This window comes from Gadus morhua, chromosome 2 (assembly GCF_902167405.1).
Source record: "Gadus morhua chromosome 2, gadMor3.0, whole genome shotgun sequence".
Taxonomy (NCBI): domain Eukaryota; kingdom Metazoa; phylum Chordata; class Actinopteri; order Gadiformes; family Gadidae; genus Gadus; species Gadus morhua.
The window spans coordinates 1,785,241-1,802,725 of NC_044049.1; the positions used below are offsets into that span (position 1 = coordinate 1,785,241).

The 17,485-nt window shown below is 50.3% G+C and overlaps 2 protein-coding genes and 1 long non-coding RNA gene across 8 annotated transcripts in view; 1 reads left to right on the top strand and 2 right to left on the bottom strand.

Moving 5' to 3' along the window:
* Positions 1-14,386, bottom strand: part of LOC115530949 (uncharacterized) — a 15,559-nt gene extending 1,173 nt beyond the window's left edge. The window contains exon 1 of the long non-coding RNA XR_003973816.1: positions 14,220-14,386. This is a non-coding gene — a long non-coding RNA (uncharacterized LOC115530949). The remainder of the gene's footprint in view (positions 1-14,219) is intronic.
* On the bottom strand, positions 4,201-12,242 carry kcna7 (potassium voltage-gated channel, shaker-related subfamily, member 7). Of its 4 annotated transcripts, none has more exons than XM_030339722.1 (3): positions 11,997-12,242; positions 8,821-9,624; positions 4,201-5,924 (listed from the first exon to the last, which is right to left on the bottom strand). In XM_030339722.1, exons 2-3 carry the CDS (start codon positions 9,559-9,561, stop codon positions 4,980-4,982), a joined length of 1,686 nt encoding a protein of 561 aa, XP_030195582.1. In that variant the 5' UTR covers positions 9,562-9,624; positions 11,997-12,242; the 3' UTR covers positions 4,201-4,979. The 4 variants fall into 4 exon arrangements, with proteins under 4 accessions (XP_030195582.1, XP_030195567.1, XP_030195571.1 ...); XM_030339707.1 differs by lacking the exon at positions 11,997-12,242 and adding an exon at positions 10,305-10,510; XM_030339711.1 differs by lacking the exon at positions 11,997-12,242 and adding an exon at positions 10,102-10,510.
* On the top strand, positions 12,264-17,420 carry hsd17b14 (hydroxysteroid (17-beta) dehydrogenase 14). 3 transcript variants are annotated; one of them, XM_030339778.1, is made up of 9 exons: positions 12,264-12,673; positions 12,751-12,789; positions 12,970-13,067; positions 14,313-14,379; positions 14,912-15,003; positions 15,252-15,508; positions 15,968-16,064; positions 16,927-17,071; positions 17,369-17,420. In XM_030339778.1, the coding sequence occupies exons 1-8, from the start codon at positions 12,583-12,585 to the stop codon at positions 17,068-17,070; spliced, it is 885 nt and encodes a 294-aa protein (XP_030195638.1). In that variant the 5' UTR covers positions 12,264-12,582; the 3' UTR covers position 17,071; positions 17,369-17,420. The 3 variants fall into 3 exon arrangements, with proteins under 3 accessions (XP_030195638.1, XP_030195654.1, XP_030195646.1); XM_030339786.1 differs by lacking the exon at positions 17,369-17,420 and having other exon boundaries at positions 12,286-12,673; positions 15,252-15,356; positions 15,441-15,508; positions 16,927-17,250; XM_030339794.1 differs by lacking the exon at positions 17,369-17,420 and having other exon boundaries at positions 12,267-12,673; positions 12,970-13,077; positions 16,927-17,250.
* The last annotated feature ends 65 nt before the right edge of the window (positions 17,421-17,485 follow it).

Here is a 17,485-nt window from a genome sequence, read left to right on the forward strand (position 1 = left end):
CCCCCCCCCCCCCCCCCCCCCCCCCCCCCCTCCTCCCCCCCCCCCCCCCCCCCCCCCCCCCCCCTCCTCCCCCAGGTCCCCACCCTCTCCCGCTCCCACAGGGAGCGGGAGCGGGAGCGGGAACGTCTGCGTCTGGAGAGTGAGACGGAGGAGGACGAGGAGCGGGTGTTCTGCGAGGGCAGCGACGGGGAGGAGAGCGACGACACCGCCTACGACAGGAGGCACGGCCTCCAGCTGGCCGACCTGCCCTGACCCCCCCCCCCCCCCCCCCCCCCCCGGCTCCCCTCACCTTGGATCGGGGCCCCCTGCTGTGTAACAAGGTGCTGTATCCTGGGGGCCCCTACTCCCGTTTCAGTCCTGTCACGATGGTCAGCATTAGTCTTGTTAGCTTCAATGAGTTGAAAGGTGCAGTAGGCGAGTTTAAAGAGCTGTGAACGCAGCGTTTTTTGGTTGTTTATTTTCAAAGTCTTGCTGTCTTTCGCTCTGTCTCTCTCTCTCTCTCTCTCTCTCTCTTACCCACCGCACCTTTGAGTCAAAGTATTTTATGCACAGTATAACAGCGTCATTCTGAAGCATTAAGTTCTTCAGACATGGCAGCTGCAGCTAAGCAGGCATTGACATTTATTCGTATTTTTCAAGAGTCAGTGTAACACGTTAATTCATCCGTTAATCAAACCATCCCAGTGTGTGGCCATGCATCAACCTTCCACCTTAGTAGCACACCAGCAAACAAGCAAGCCCTCCTTTGCTCTGCAGGGGCAAAGGTCGATTGACTCAAAGAATCACAGAAATACCAGCACCATAATATAATTGAATAAAAACCTTGTATTTATTGTTATTTTTTTATTCCTACCTCATCCCATTTTCGCATTTTCCAATTTCTTGGGATTTCCAGTGATTTCGTAGCCTAGCCTTGACCCCTTACGCCATGACCCCTAACCCCTTAAACGAGGTCATTCATACTATCGATGTTAATGATGTCACTATGTAACCTACACAGGGTTTGTGTTTGTCGTCGTCTGCTACGTGAAATAATGATTGTTCGGTTGTTTTTTAACTCAAACGCACAACTTTCTATCCTCGTTGTACTCTTGTGTGTTTCTGAAGTAACCATTTAGTGTCATTTGATACCGTTTTTATCATTAACTATTTATTTGTTTGCATTGCATGAAGCCCCCTTCCCCGTGTCTCCCTGCGGACCTGTCTCTCATTAGGGGGTCCCAGGTCACGGCTCGACGCTTTCAAACTGATCTTACAAGTTGTGTCATACATTGTGCGTAATAAAATCCGAAGAGATTTATTTAAGCGACCCGTGTGTTCTCTGCTCTCTGACCCGAGGACGCGCCGGGGCGACGGCGTCTCTGCGGGGAAGGATTTGTCCGAACAGCGAGGGACAGACGTCAGCACAAGGGACTTTAGACAAAAAGGGAAAGAAGGAGAAAAAAATGAAATCATCCGGGACACGAGAATTACTGGAGATCCAGCTGGGAGCGGCGACACACCAGCGATTACACGCGTCACCACAAACACACGCACGCACACGTCATGACAAACACACACAAACACGCCACGTTTACACACGTTGAGAACCACACAGAGAAGTAAAGGCACCACACTTAATCCTCTCAGAGGAGTGCAGGGATGGCGAGGGCGAGAGACAACAGAGGGAGGGCGAGAGACAACAGAGAGAGGGGGAGAGGGAGAGAGAGAGAGAGAGAGAGAGAGAGAGAGAGAGAGAGAGAGAGAGAGAGAGAGGGGGAGACAGATGGCCAGAAAGACGTCAATCTGTCTCATTCTTCTCAGACAGCCTAGGGTGGGCCGCACTGTGGATGATTGAAAACAAGGATTGACGTCAAACGCTCAGACCCCCGGGCATCAGGGGGGAGAGAGAGAGAGAGAGAGAGAGAGAGAGAGAGAGAGAGAGAGAGAGAGAGAGAGAGAGAGAGAGAGAGAGGGAGAGGGAGAGGGAGAGGGAGAGGGAGAGAGAGAGAGAGAGAGGTGCCAGTGCCAGTGCCAGTCTGCCATCATGTTTCTGTGTGTTTCTTTTCGATGGAGAGTATTCGATTGAACCCTCTCACACAGTAAGTGGGGGCCGCTGTGTCGGTCTTCATTCTATAGAACTGGGGCTCCTGGAATCGTTACTTAAAAGGTCAAAGGTCAAACGTGAGATCACACAACCCGGTCAAGTGTCAAATGTGACATCACACGAGCAGGTCAAAGGTCGGATGTGAGATCACATAACCAGGTCACCAAAGGTCAATTGGCGATCACAACAAACCCATCACTGGCGGTGTCGTAAACTTGTGACCCCACACGTATTCCCAGCCTCTCTGACCTTTTCAGACGTTGACAAAGATAGAATGGATAATAGGACTTCCACTTCTACATGTCATCTTTATTATGGAGTTCTTAATTATTTAAGACATGTGAAACATTGACAATGTTTCTAATAATGTGTTTAGTTTCCAAGTCCCTGTAGTGATGAGGGTCCACACAAGGGAAGGAGTGAATTTGGTTATCCAAGTATATATTCATTCAGTCGTACATTATTAATATTTGGCTGTTATTATTGCAACGGAGGCCTGTGTTTACTTTGAACGTGTTTTCCTCACGAACATGCTGCTTGCATACCCAAAGTGAGTGGAGCCATAATCAATGTGCAGAATTACAATTACGTCACATTCAGATGTTACTCACATGCCGTCGGTCTCTTTGAGAACACGACGCCATCTAGGGGCGGGGGACGTCATTACAGGAGTGCAATGGGGCGGTCGACGTTAAAATCAACCGTTAAGATTATTCCAGGAGGCACAATATTCACTCGCGGTATGCATGACAAAGAAAAGTATCTTAAATTATTTAAAGAATCGGTTCAAAAATGTAATCTTTATTTAAAAATGCAAATTGAAACAGCGTATTATCTTGTCGCTTAAACTAAACGTAAGGGGACCACTCACCAGATAACGGCCGTACACATACAAAACATTCCCAAACGCAGTGTGTTGTTTAGGGGTTGTACATTTTTGTGTCATGTACGTTAGCGTAGCACAACATAGCATGGCATAGCGTAGCATAGCATTGGCCCAAAGAGAGACATTCGCAGAGGCCTGACACCAGGGTTCTGAGAGGACATGCGTGGCATTCCCTGACTCTGGCACCTCTCGGTCAATATCACTTACCCCCTGCTACATAGGAAACATAGCGATAGGCCAAGTCACCAGCAGCACATATCCTCCGTACACACAAATGCGCACGCACACTCACAGACACACGCACACACACTCACATACACACACACACACGCACACTCACACACATTCGCACACATGCACACACCCGCACACACATGTGCACATGCACACACTCACACACACGTGCGCACATGCACACACCCGCACACAACACCACAAACCCTGACACAAAACTCTTTGCGCTCAGATTCTGCCCAGTTGTACCCGGTTTCCTGGAACCTCCTCGCTGACACCACACACTCCATCATGGAGCCCGAGTCCCCTCGCTCAAAGAGCAGCGCTCACTGGCATCATTGTGCTCATCCTCCGGGCTCCACGGTTCAAACGCATAGCGAGAGGAACACCGGACAACACAATGGTTCTGAATCATGAAGGCATTCGGAGGGCTCTTTGTCGCAGTGACATACAGAGCGGGCAGGATGACCTCCTCAATGAGCCTCTGTCCAATTGGTATTTCTCGTTTATGTCCTGGGGGTGGCGTCGTTTATGTCCATTAATGGCCGTGTCTGTCTCAATGGCTCACTGTCTCGTATGTCTGACTCCTACAGTTACATTATATAAGGGGACCACTCACCAGACAACATTTTTGCTCAACAGTCCAGCGAGGTTTACCCTAGTGTGGCTCTTAGGTCAAGGAGGTGCTGGGGAATGACACCGGATACATTTTGGCGCTAAATGATTGCATTTGTAGAGAAGCCTTTTTAAACAGTGGCCACTCAAAGCGCTTTGAAATACTGCCTGACATTCACCCATTCATGCACACATTTACGGCGGCGTCAGCCACGCAAGGTGACAGCCAGCTCGTCAGGAGCAGTCAGGGTGAGGCGTCTTGCTCAGGGACACCTCGACATTCAATTAGGAGGAGCCGGGGATCAAAGTAGCAACCTCCTTGTTACCAGCCAACCTACTCTACCTCCTGAGCCACGTGCCAATAAAGAAGAGACTACAATTCACACTGTTCAAAATATAAATTTTAATCTGTTCAATGTATACAAAAAGTGATTTCAAGAAAAAAAATAGCCAAACATTATTCCGCAAAAAGGACTCAAAGCACATACGAAAGTGGGGATAGGATGGATGTACAAACAAGATAAGACACACAATAACATTCCCCCTACTGTATTCATACGGTAGCTTCATCATTGTTATTGTCATGTGACATGTTACGATCAGTGCATGTCGACGATGATGTCATATAAACAGACTAGTCCCGGTTGTTCTCCTGTGTGGGTGTTTTGGCATCGACGGTCCCCTCGTTTCCAAGGCGATCTCCTCCAACAGCGGAGGCCCTGGCGTCGGATTGCGTTACTGGCGAGAGAGAGGGCGGGACTTCCGCGCATGCTTCAGAGTTCAATGTGTATAGCGGCAAGAGAGAGGGCGGGACTTCCGTCTCCAGCTTATTGCTTTGTCAAATACTACTCGAATACCTGCGTATTTCATCTCCTTTCGCGATGGTTCCTTCCTGTCGTCCCGTTCTTGTTTTCCTCAATCGGGAAGGGGGGGGGGGGGGGTACACTATTTACCAGGTCACAGGAAGCCATAGAACAGAGAATGCGCTGGGGTAGACCTGGTACATCGCTGAGAGTCACAAGCCTCTCTGAGCGCCGCGCAGCTCCGACCCCACCAAACCCGTGTCCCGTCCGCACCCCTCAGCCCTCGGGGACCATCTGCCCTCTGCTGAAGAGCCCCACCCCCGGGGGGGCCCCGGGCCAGCCCCGGCCCGGCCCCTCAGACCTGGGTGACCATGGGGCCGTCTCTGGTGAAGAGCCTCAGCCCCCTCTCCCGGCCCGGCCCGGCGAACACGCCCGCCAGCAGCTTCCCGTTCACCCCCGGCCCCCGGCAGCTGTCCTCGTGCGACGGCGGCGGGCGATGGTCTCCCGAGTGCCCCGCCTCCTCGGCCCCGCCCCCCTCGCCGCCGCCGCCGCCGCCTTCCCCCTCCCCCCCCTCGCCCTCCCACACGTCCGTGTCCACGTGCTTGAACTCGGACTCGGTGTCCACGCACTCCGTCTCGCGGTGGTAGAAGTAGCTGAAGTTGGACACGATGACGGGCACGGGCAGCGAGATGGTCAGCACGCCGGCGATGGCGCACATGGAGCCCACCAGCTTGCCGCCCACGGTCTCCGGGTACATGTCGCCGTAGCCCACCGTCGTCATGGACACCACCGCCCACCAGAAGGCCTCGGGGATGCTGGTGAAGGATGTTTTCGGGTTGTCCACCTCGGCGAAGTACACGGCGCTGGAGAAGAGGATGACGCCGATGAAGAGGAAGAAGATGAGCAGAGCCAGCTCGCGCAGGCTGGCCTTCAGCGTCTGGCCCAGGATCTGCAGCCCCTTGGAGTGGCGGGACAGCTTGAAGATCCGGAAGACCCTGACCAGACGGATGACCCGGATCAGCGCCAGGGAGACGGAGGGCGGGTCGCCGCGGTCCTTGGCCAGCTCTGTGCCCAGCGTCACAAAGTAGGGAATGATGGCGAAGAAGTCGATGGTGTTCATGACGTCCTTGAAGAAGTGCACCTTGCTGGGTGCGCAGAGTAGCCGCACCACCAGCTCGAAGGAGAACCAGCAGATGCACACGGTCTCCGTGATGAAGAAGGGGTCCTGGAACGGAGCGAACTCGGGCGCCACCGAGATGGTCGCGTTGGGGATGGTGGGGTGAGGGATCGTGGTGAATTGCTGGAGGGGAGGGAGGGGGAGGGAGAGGGGGGGTGGGAAGGGAGAGGGAGAGGAAGGGAGGAAGGGAGGGAGCGAGGGAGAGGAAGGGTTGGAGGTGAGAGAGGGGGAAACGTTGTCAATACGCTCCAAGAACCAAACAGAACAATCAAACTGTACATATGAGGTGGTGATCAGCGCATCAACGCACACAGTCACAATTGACCCTATCTCTGCCATCTTTGGATAATTGTTTAACAAGCGTGTATCTAATGGAATGGAATGTGAAGTAATGTAATATAATCTAATGTAATGTTATGTAGTGTAGTGTAATGTAGTGTAATGTAATGTAAAGTAATGTAATATTATATCATGTAGTGTCACAGAGGAGCGTGGGGGCTGAGGGTTCGAGGGAGGAAGGAATGCAGAGCGGTGCACAGAGAAAAGCTTTGTGGGGTCGGGGGTCACCGAGAGAGGTGGCTAATGGAGACGGACACAGCCCCCAAACAAATGATCCTGGAGCTGGGATTATCTGGTCCTGTCATCATCGCTGGCCCCGTCGGAGCCCTGAACACCTAGTCCACCGGGCTGGAGTTACACCCCTCTGGCTCCTACCTCCAAGGTCAGCCTGCCACACCGGACTCTGAAGAGCACTGTTTTCCAGTCCTTATGCTGCGCTGGCATAGGTTCGCTTTGGGACGTATGAAGTGCGTATGGGCGACACTGATATTGCTGTGTATTCAAGGCTGCACGATGACATTACCAGAGCCTTTCCTCATTCTTTTGCTCGTTCCTTTGCTCGTCGTGTGTGTGTGTGTGTGTGTGTGTGTGTGTGTGTGTGTGTGTGTGTGTGTGTGTGTGTGTGTGTGTGTGTGTGTGTGTGTGTGTGTGTGTGTGTGTGTGTGTGTGTGTGTGATTGACTGCATCAGTGAGTGCGTGAGTGGGGATGTGTGTTTCAATCTGTATGTGAGTGAGAGCGTGTATCATTAACGAATAACATTTGCTAATTGACTTTATGTTGTACGATTTTGTGTTGAGTTTGGCCTGGGTGGTGGTGGTGTTTCTGGTGGTGGTGGTGGTGGTGGTGGTGGTGATGGGGGTGTGGATGGAGCCGGTGATGGTGGCGGATGTGTGGGTGATTTAGTAACGGTGGTTCTGGTGGTGGTGGTGATGATGATGTCGGTGTTAGAGGAGATGACGGTGTTAATGGTGGTGGTGGTGATGATGTCGGTGTTAGAGGAGATGATGGTTTTAATGGTGGTGGTGGTGATGTTGGTGGTGATGATGTAGCTGGAGCTGCTAGTGGTGTTAATGCTGGGAGTGTCGGTGGCGGCCGTGTTGCTAGGGTCAGGTTAAGGGTTAAGCCTAGAGGTGTAAATCAGGCTGCGCTCCCTCTCGGTTACCCTCCGTGTAGCCGCGGTGATCTTAGTGCACGGAGGCTCATTTCCTTTCGGAACCGTCATCAAAAAGCCTCTTTCCATCCCTCATTCAGCGCATGACTCAGGGTTTATTAATACGCTTATTGCTGTGTGTTGATGTGTTTTGGAAGGGTTATCCTCCCTATTTATAGCCTCCAGCCATCTCTGAGGAGTAACGCGAGAAGCGCCGATTTCTCCACACCTTACTGTTGCACAACTCTCGCTCTCCCTCTCTCGCTCCGTCTCTCCCTATCTCTCGCTCTCCCACTCTCCCACTCTCTCCCTCCGTCTCTCTCTCTCTCTCTCTCTCTCTCTCTCTCTCTCTCTCTCTCTCTCTCTCTCTCTCTCTCTCTCTCTCTCTCTCTCTCTCTCTCTCTCTCTCTCTCTCTCGTTCTCTCTCTCTGTCTCTCCCTCTCTCGTTCTCTCCCTCTCTCTCTGTCTCTCACTCTCCCTCTGTCTCACCCTCTCTCCCGTAAATGTTATTGGAGATAATTTAGAAAGAGTCGGCCAGATGGTCTGGTCTGAGGACCACGGGGTACCGACACATCAACACTGATCTCCAAGACGCCCCTAAAGCTCTTCCATAAACTGCTCGACTCTGTCCTCTGATGCCGCCCTCTGAATATTACCTCCTGCATTCTGCGACCGCTCATTCTTTTTTAAATGTCCGGCGGGATAAACTGCTCCTCGACTGGTCCTCTCAGATTCCCTCTTATCGTCTGCCTTGATCTGTGTGAGCGCTTGGGTCGGATTTAACGACGGGGCTAAAATAATCCCTTTTATATGATCGCTGTCCTCCACTATCGCCACACACACACACACACACAGGCCTCTTTTATTTCGGAATAATCTAAATGATTATCAATTTAAATATTGAACTGATCGTATCCTTTGGGGTTAATTTACAATATCAGTTGGATTCGGAAATTATTATATCACGTCGTTACCTTAACTAACTCTCCGAGCGCTAATGGCTCGATGAAAGTCATGGATAATTTACGGCCGGTTTGTTCCACTTTCAGTTCCCAAGGACTAGATACGTTCCCCAGCTGCTGCGTCTTATACATTCGTTCTGTCGTGACCGTGTGCAAACGGACACGTGCATGCCATGCGAGCTGGCTGGCTGTGTGTGTGTGTGTGTGTGTGTGTGTGTGTGTGTGTGTGTGTGTGTGTGTGTGTGTGTGTGTGTGTGTGTGTGTGTTTGTGTGTTTGTGTGTTTGCGTGTGTGTGGTTGTGTTTTTGTATATGTGGGTTTGTGTCTATGTGTGTGTGTGTGTGTGTGTGTGTGCGTGTGTGTGTTTGTGTGTGTGTTTGCGTCTGTATGTACTGTATGTGCGCGTGTCAGCGTGTTAGATCGGAGGTTGTTTACTCTCGGCATTAATCGTCGCCATCTTTCTCTCCCCTGCTCGCCTTCCCTCTCCGCCGTCATCAAGCCCCCCTTGAGAGGGGGTGACCTCGACTCAACCACGGCAGACCCTCACCCCCTCCCCCCCCGCCCTCACCTCTCTGAGCTCCTTCTCCGCCCTGAACTCGGGCAGCGTCTCCAGGCAGAAGATGAGGATGGACACCACGATCACCATGACGCTGATGATGGCGATGATGCGCGCGCCCCCGGACGACTCGGGGTACTCGAAGAGCATCCAGAGGCGGCGCTGCAGCGGGTTGGCGGGCAGCGGCTGCTCCTCCACCTTGGGGAAGCCCTCGTCCTGCTTGAAGCGCGCCAGCGTGTCCTCCCCCAGCTGGTAGAAGCGCATCTCCTCCATGAACACGTCCAGCGGCACGTTGGCGGGGCGCCGCAGCCGCCCGCCCGACTGGTAGAAGAATAGGATGGCGTCGAAGCAGACGCGGCTGCGGTCCAGGAACAGCTCGTCGCGCAGCGGGTCGTAGTAGCGCAGCCGGCGCTTGGGGTCGCCCAGCAGGGTGTCGGGGAACTGGGCCAGGGTGCGCAGCTGCGTCTCGTAGCGCATGCCCGACACGTTGATGGCCAGGCGCTCGCCCAGCGCCCAGCCGCCGGCCCGCCACGAGCCGGTGTGCGAGCGCCGGCTGCCCTCGCGCTGGCTGCCCCGGTCGCTGCCGTCCACCGCCTCTTTCTCCTTCTCCTCGCCCTTCTCCTCCTGGTTCTGCTGCTCCTTGGTCCACTTGTCTGTGTCCCGCGGCTCGCTGGGGACCAGGTTCTTGTCGCGGGACTTGTCCTCCTCGCCCCCGCCGCCCCCTCCCTCTCCCTGGGTCAGAAGACTATCCATTCCTCAGGCTTCTCGCGGGGCCTTGAGGTGGGTGGGTTCTGGTTGGCGCAGTCGGTCGTCTCTCTGTGGGGAAAAGGAGCACACGGTTTGACCTCAGGAGAGTAAGCAGGAAGTACACCGGGGCGGCGTGGGGCTCAGCAGGTAGAGCGGGTTGGCCGGTAACCGGGAGGTTGCTAGTTTGAACCCCGGCTCCTCCTAGCTAGAGTGTCGAGGTGTCCCTGAGCAAGACGCCTCGCCCTGACTGCTCCCGACGAGCTGGCTGTCGCCTTGCACGGTCGAATGTGAATGAATGTGTGCATGAATGGGTGAATGTTGGGCGATATTGAACAGCGGAGTAGCCACTGGTTGGAAAAGCCCTCTATAAATGCAGTCCATTTACACATGGCGTCAAAAAGGTGTTATCGTCTGTGTAAGGACACCAAGCCTACAGTTTACTGAATAACACAATAACATTGTGCGATGCGATAACTTTCGTTCTCGTCTGACATCTCATACGACGGACGATAGCCACGAAAACGCCCGACACACGAAGCCACTGACCTCTATGCTGACATTAAGCCTCGGTTCCCCTTCTCTCACACATGGAAACGATCACTCTCTTTGCGATCAGGCTCAGCGTGTCGAGGTGTCCCACTATCCCAGTGGTCCCGTCTGTGACCGAAACCCAGAGACTAATAACGTACTAGGTCCTTCAACACATGAACATTGAGCAGAGCCAAGCCACACGCCACATCGGACATTACCTTTACATGCCAACTCGTCCACCTGTCGCTCTCTTGCTCCTTCTCTCTCTCTCTCTCTCTCTCTCTCTCTCTCTCTCTCTCTCTCTCTCTCTCTCTCTCTCTCTCTCTCTCTCTCTCTCTCTCTAACCCTATCTCCCAGCTCCAGGTTGGAGACCAGACGACGCCCAGCCGGCATCAACCGTGACTCTCTGCTACTGTACCTTGGGTTCTGCTTCGTCCCCCCCTTTCCGTGGTCCGCCCGCACCCGCACCCCCCCCCCCCAACCCTGGCGCGGTCACGTGGGGGGGGGGGGGGGGGGGGGGGTCGCAGAGGGAGGGGTCTGGACGGGGGTTGGGGGAGTGGACAGAAGCACTGGAGATCTGTGTGTGTGTAAATCTGGTCTCCTGATCTCCCTCATTGGCACATGTGTTAAAATGGCTAAACGTGTTTGTGGGTCACTGGCTTCACTTAACGTGGCTCCCTCTCTCTCTCTCCCTCTCTCCCTCTCTCTCTCTCTCTCTCTCTCTCTCTCTCTCTCTCTCTCTCTCTCTCTCTCTCTCTCTCTCTCTCTCACTCTCTCCCTCTCTCTCTGTCTCTCTCTCTGTCTCTCTCTTCCTCTCCCTCTCTCTCTGTCTCTCTCTCTCTCTCTCTCTCTCTCTCTCTCTCTCTCTCTCGCTCTCGCTCTCGCTCTCGCTCTCTCTCTCTCTCGTTTCTCACACACACTTGATAAATCTCTCCCAAGAAATGCTGTCGGCTCGTAATTCAATCTCGGATGGCGTCCCTCGCAGCGCTTAGATCTCTCTTAACCAAGGACTCTCAGAGTAAGGGACCTTTCACACTGTCAAATGTCAACCGTATAGCCACGCCACCCCCCCCCCCCCCCACTACACACACACATACATGCACGCACACACACATACGCGCGCACACACAACACACATGTTTAATAATGCAGCACTAAGTATTTTAAATTAGGGATGATCAAATATGAAAAAAGTGAACTACACCGAGGCAAACTAATTTTTATGCTGTAGTCTGTTGAGTTTTTATCATTCATTGCCTCTAGTTCATATTCACATTAGGTCATTTGTCGGAGGTCCAGTTGTAAGGCTGCTGGCAGTCAAAGAATGATATAATCAATACAGGAGCCACTACTACAGGCTAAGAGAGTTCAATTCAGTTCTTAACTCAAGTCGATGACAGTATCTCACAGATGTTTTTTAAAGATCACTTTCCATTTGGTATTTGTTGTGAAAATAAGAAGCATGGGTAACTATGTCACTGGATAGATGAGCTGGTATTTGACTACTGTTGGATCCTCTTAACTATGCCACTTGATAGCTGAGCTGATATACAGTTAGATCTTCTTAGACTTCCAACTGGGCTTAGCGGAGTTTGGTCTTGATTTAGATCCAAACCTATTTGTGTGGTTTTCAATAAAGTTTTTTATAAGGCATTTTTATTTGAGGAAACAGCTTCTGAAAATTGTATGAATGAACACACACACACACACACACACACACACACACACACACACACACACACACACACACACACACACACACACACACACACACACACACACACACACACACACACACACACACTCTCTCTCTCACTCTCACTCTCACTCTCACTCTCACTCTCAACATTAGCATTAACTCATTTATGTGGAAAAATACGAGTTAACTAGTTCGTTTTTGGAGTACTCACTCTGGAGAACAACAGACTCAGATAGATTGAGGACTTTTGCTCTTGTTGTGTAGCTTATACATAAGGCAATGTTTACTTAAGTGTACCCGGAAACTGGGTGATTGGTTCTGCAGCAACAACATGAACCGACCCCGCTTTGCTCTTCCTGAATTCAGTTGGGCTGAGAGATTATCCTTCCCAGCGTGTTCCCGGTCTACCGCAACGCATTTCCGGTCCCTTATTTCCTACTGCAACTGTTTTCAGGTAGCCTAAACACTCCCCAGAGCGACGTCAATAAGAACATGGCTCGATAAAACTAGAAAGAAAAGGCGATAAATATGGAATTTGTACCAACAATTTGATGAAGTTATATGCAAAACTAGTGTGGTTATCGCAATCGAAAGTCCCTCCCTCTCACCTCTCGCCGTTGGACCCAAGCCACTGCACCGATAGCGCCGATTTGGAGCACCCTAGTCTAGGCATGTTTCAGATGGGAAATACAGGTCAGTGACGGTTCCTGACACAAGTACAGAGTGTCAGGAATTCAGTCGGCTACCTGTCGTTCACGACCCAAGTTCCCTACGATCCAACCCGGAGTGTCTCTGTAATGTCTGCCGCTTCTCTGCGCTACCACAACAAGGTGGCCGTGGTCACTGGAGGCTCCAAGGGGATTGGAAGAGGAATAGTCAAAGTGTTTGGTAAGATTTAATAGTCTATGACTGACATATGATTGACGTAGGAACGCACTCTTAACAGTTCAATATTTCTATTGCAGTGGAAAACGGTGCTAAAGTAGTGTTCTGCGCCAGAGGAGGTAAGTTTAACCAACTGTTTCCTTGTTTAATAGTGATGGATGAATTAGGCCACTGTCCAGCCAACTAGTTATTTTACGGTAAATATGGATGGTTAATTTTAGCATGCAAAAAGCATGCGTGTCCACCAATGATGGGATTGGCCGTTCATTTGAGATATGTGCGCTTTGGTTTAATTCCAGTTGTCGCAGGTGAGGCTCTTGAAGAAGAACTCAACAAGGCGGGCCCGGGGTCCTGCAAGTTTATGACCTGCGATGTGTCCAAAGAGGAAGACCTCAAGGTACGGCCAGGCGAGTTGCTCTTCTTTTTCTTTCTCCCTGACGAAGCATGATTCCCCAAAAGTGAATGTACATCACGAGACCCGTTGTGGATTGGCACAATGTGACACTGGTCAGCTGACCAGACTTGAAGGGACGTTGAACGAAGGTTTAAATGCCCTGTATTCCGCCCTTGAACAAGTCATCCAAGTTACAGATCAGATGTATTTAATCATTTTATTAGCAAAGTAAATATTGTGGAATATAAATATTAACGTGATACCTGTAAAACGTTGCATATGACCAGCTTTCAAAACAACAGCCTTTGCGTTGTGTGTATATATATATATATATATATATATATATATATATATATATATATATATATATATATATATATATATGCACCACAAATTATGCCTTTAAAATATGCCTTTATTTTATGAATCCGTGTTTTTACTGTAGCTAAGACCATGCTCTCTAGGTGTTTGCCACTCTCCACGTAGGTGACGTTTACTGGGCGCCTTCAAACAAAGGTTGCAGGGAGGAGAGGTTGAAAAGCCGGTTTATTGAAGGCTTTGCATGTCTATGGCCCGGGTCTGCTGGTGGCCATGCAGGAGAATACTCAATGAACATGTTTGCAGCCTCACCCAGACCCAAGGTCCAATCAGACTGACTGGGGTCAGGTGAGGCCCCTCAGATCATCCATCCTCCACACACAATCACCTTAGTCCTCTACGATGGAAGGCTGCTCCACCGGTTTGCATAACAAACTTCCAATGATGCATTTAGTGTGTGTGTGTGTGTGTGTGTGTGTGTGTGTGTGTGTGTGTGTGTGTGTGTGTGTGTGTGTGTGTGTGTGTGTGTGTGTGTGTGTGTGTGTGTGTGTGTGTGGTCTTTCCTCAACAATAGGTGCTGTTGTCACTTGGTATCGCATATATATTGTATTTCTGTCATGTCTGTGATAGGGTATTTTTGTTATTTTTGCTGCGTTTCATTCCTGTGTACCGTTTTGTATATTTCCACAGTATATTTCATAACACTCGGTCTGGTGTGCGTGTGTCTGTCTGTGTCTGACTGTGTGTGTGTGTGCGTGCGCGTGCGTGGGTGGGTGCATGAATGCGTGTGTGCGTGCGTGCATGCGTACGTGCATACGTGCATGCGTACGTGCATACGTGTGTGTGTGTGTGTGTGTGTGTGTGTGTGTGTGTGTGTGTGTGTGTGTGTGTGTGTGTGTGTGTGTGTGTGTGTGTGTGGTTCTGCTCCAGAGACTCATTGAGGCCACGGTGCAGCTCTACGGACAGCTGGACTGCCTGGTGAACAACGCTGGGTGGCGTAAGTGGCTCGTCCGCTCACCACATGACCAGAGAACGCAGAGGTTGTTGGTTAGATAGATAGTTAGTTAGGTTCTTTAATGTCCCCAAGGGGATAATTGTTTTCACACAGTGAAGTCGGTTCCAGGGCAGCATACATTTAAAAAGGCACAACACAATGTAGCACCACAGTGTAGCACACAGATAACACATAAACTCTCTTCCCACATTGTCACAGAAAAACATAGAAAAAAATATAGAAAGCATGACATGACATCACACATCATCGGTACCGGCACTTTGTTTAAAGGGGTGGTATCATGCCACCAGGTGTGAGTGTGCTCAGGCGTGTCCATCGCAGGTGGACACGCCCACCACAAGTGGACACGCCCACCACAGATGGACACGCCCACTTGTGATGTCACTAAATCACAGGAAAGGCAGATTTGCAAATGGCTTGTATTGGTTAATCACACTCACGCCTGGTGGCATAATATACCCCATTTTAAAGCTTTTTTTTTTTAAATGTGTATTATAGTCTTGTCCCCCCCCAGACCCCCCTCATAAAGAGACAGATGAGACTTCAGCAGAAGAGTTTAAAGACCTTCTGAATCTCAATCTAATCAGCTACTTCCTCGCCTCCAAAGTAAGTACACACACACACACACACACACACACACACACACACACACACACACACACACACACACACACACACACACACACACACACACACGCGCACACGCACGTTCAATAAAGTGAAATGACATTTCAAACTACTTCCCTAAATATGCATATATTATGAAAGATATATACTTGATCTATATCATGGAAAATTGTACGGTTGCACGCCCACTTGGTTTTATTGTAACCAACTCATCTCTCCCTTCCCAGTTTGCTTTACCACACCTGCGTAAAACTGAAGGAAACATCATTAACATTTCCAGCCTAGTTGCCAGTCTCGGTCAGGTCGGAGCTGTGCCCTATGTCGCCACGAAGGTGAGTTCTCAACTTGATTGCTCTAGAAGCCGCTGTTCTGTTCCCATTTGGTCAGCCCCTGTTATGTCCACCTTTTACCACAAGGGGGCGATCATCTCCATGACGAAAGCCATGGCGGTGGATGAGAGTCGCTTCAAAGTGCGTGTAAACTGGTGAGATTTTTTTCTTTCTTTTACCTCTCGGTTCTCTCCTTTCGCTTACTTTATCGATTTTTTTTTTTTTTTTAAAGTAGTGCCCCTTGTTTGCACTAGTGTCTTACTCTCTTTCTTTCAATTTGCACTGGAATCAACCGTGGCTGGTACCACTACCACTTGAACACACTTTACACTTTACTACACCTCATTACTTATTATAGGTTATTACCACTGTTTTAGTTTCTATACTTAATATTACTTGCTTTGTTTTATTTGCATTATTAGTATGTATCATTGTGATCTATTGATGCTGCTACTTATTTTTACATGTTTCTTGATATCTTTATTTACTTTATCTCGTATTTTTTGCTGCTATGTGGCTGTTGAGGAGCTAAGCCTCAGAATGTTACTCTTGTGTACTGTGTACAATAAGATGTTATAAAAGTAACACTGATTCTGATATTGATCTGATCCCAGCATCTCTCCCGGTAACGTTCTGACGCCTCTGTGGGAGGAGTTGGCCGATCAGACCCCAGACGCCACCGCCGCCCTCAAAGCTGGAGCTGACTGTCAGGTGAGTTCTCCAGACACCGGCCCGTGTAACGTGTTACCTTGTTCTCCAGACAGCGGCCCGTGTAACGTGTTACCTGGTTCTCCAGACAGCGGCCCTTGTAACGTGTTACCTGGTTCCCTAGACACCCGCCATGTAACATGTTACCTGGTTCTCCAGAGACCGGCCCGTGTAACATGTTACCTAGTTCTCCAGACAGCGGCCCTTGTAACGTGTTACCTGGTTCCCTAGACACCCGCCATGTAACGTGTTACCTGGTTCCCTAGACACCCGCCATGTAACGTGTTACCTGGTTCTCCAGAGACCGGCCCGTGTAACGTGTTTCCTAGTTCTCCAGACAGTGGCCCGTGTTAGCCGGCTCATCACTACCCCCTACAACACTTTTCCTCCTATATTAGTCATAAACAAAATGCCCAAGAACTAGAAATACATCTGTTACTCACTGGGGGAGCCTGCGGTCTGACAACTTTAGCGGTGGTATATTTTTCAGGGAAATGCTAAGTGCTTTCTTTAAGTGCAAGCGCTCCTGTTTAACATTAACAGAATACGACCACAGTCTAAGAGGAAACCAACTCAGGGTTGGGTTAGGTTTACCAATCCTGGGGGGTTGGACTGGGGGGTGACGCTGCAATTGTGCAGCGTCTTATCCTAGCTATCTTAGTGTGTACGGGGAATGGGTTAACCTAGTGATGGTTAGTGCTTGGCACTTGGTTCTAAGAACATCCTTACTGTACCGACAGCGATATATTGTTGTTTCTCTTTCCCCTGACAAAAGTCTTTATTGTCCGTCGCTTTGGATAAAAGCGTCTTCCTAATGTCCTCAGTGTAAAATGTAAATGCATGCGTTTGTTCGTCCTCCCCTCAGCTGATTGGCCGCATGGGCACGGAGGAGGAGAGCGGGCTGATGGCGCTGTTCCTGGCGGCCGACGCCACCTTCTGCACCGGGGTGGACCTGCCGCTCAGCGGGGGGGCGGAGCTAAACTACGGCTTCAAGAACCGCCTCCCCTGAGGTAGACGACGGTCGGCTCGTTAACGTAACGAGGGAACACAACGTCTTTTACGCTTTTAAACTATTATCATTGTTACGTTTCTTCTTCTCTAAGTCAGCGCCGGCCTTTGCTGCTAAATGCATTAAAATATGTTTTATTTTATTTGTTATTACTGAGTGATTGTTCTGTTCTCTCTCTCTCTCTCTCTCTCTCTCTCTCTCTCTCTCTCTCTCTCTCTCTCTCTCTCTCTCTCTCTCTCTCTCTCTCTCTCTCTCTTCCCCTCACTCTTATTGTTACGTTTCTTCATCTCTATATCAGCGCTTGACTTTGCTGCTAAATACGGTTGCATTAAAGAAATTATTTTATAACTAACTGATTGTTGTGTGGTGTTTTTATTTGTATGGGTGTGCATTATGACGTGAGACGTAAGTTTGT

What these genes read in the sequence shown, in the direction of transcription:
- hsd17b14 (XM_030339778.1), top strand. Translation starts at nt 12,583, where the DNA reads ATGTCTGCCGCTTCTCTGCGCTACCACAACAAGGTGGCCGTGGTCACT. An exon ending in AGGAATAGTCAAAGTGTTTG is followed by an intron (nt 12,674 to 12,750) that starts GTAAGATTTAAT and finishes TTTCTATTGCAG; the next exon opens with TGGAAAACGGTGCTAAAGTA. An exon ending in TTCAAAGTGCGTGTAAACTG is followed by an intron (nt 15,509 to 15,967) that starts GTGAGATTTTTT and finishes ATCTGATCCCAG; the next exon opens with CATCTCTCCCGGTAACGTTC.
- kcna7 (XM_030339722.1), bottom strand. Translation starts at nt 9,561, where the DNA reads ATGGATAGTCTTCTGACCCAGGGAGAGGGAGGGGGCGGCGGGGGCGAG. An exon ending in CGGAGAAGGAGCTCAGAGAG is followed by an intron (nt 5,925 to 8,820) that starts GTGAGGGCGGGG and finishes CCTCCCCTCCAG; the next exon opens with CAATTCACCACGATCCCTCA.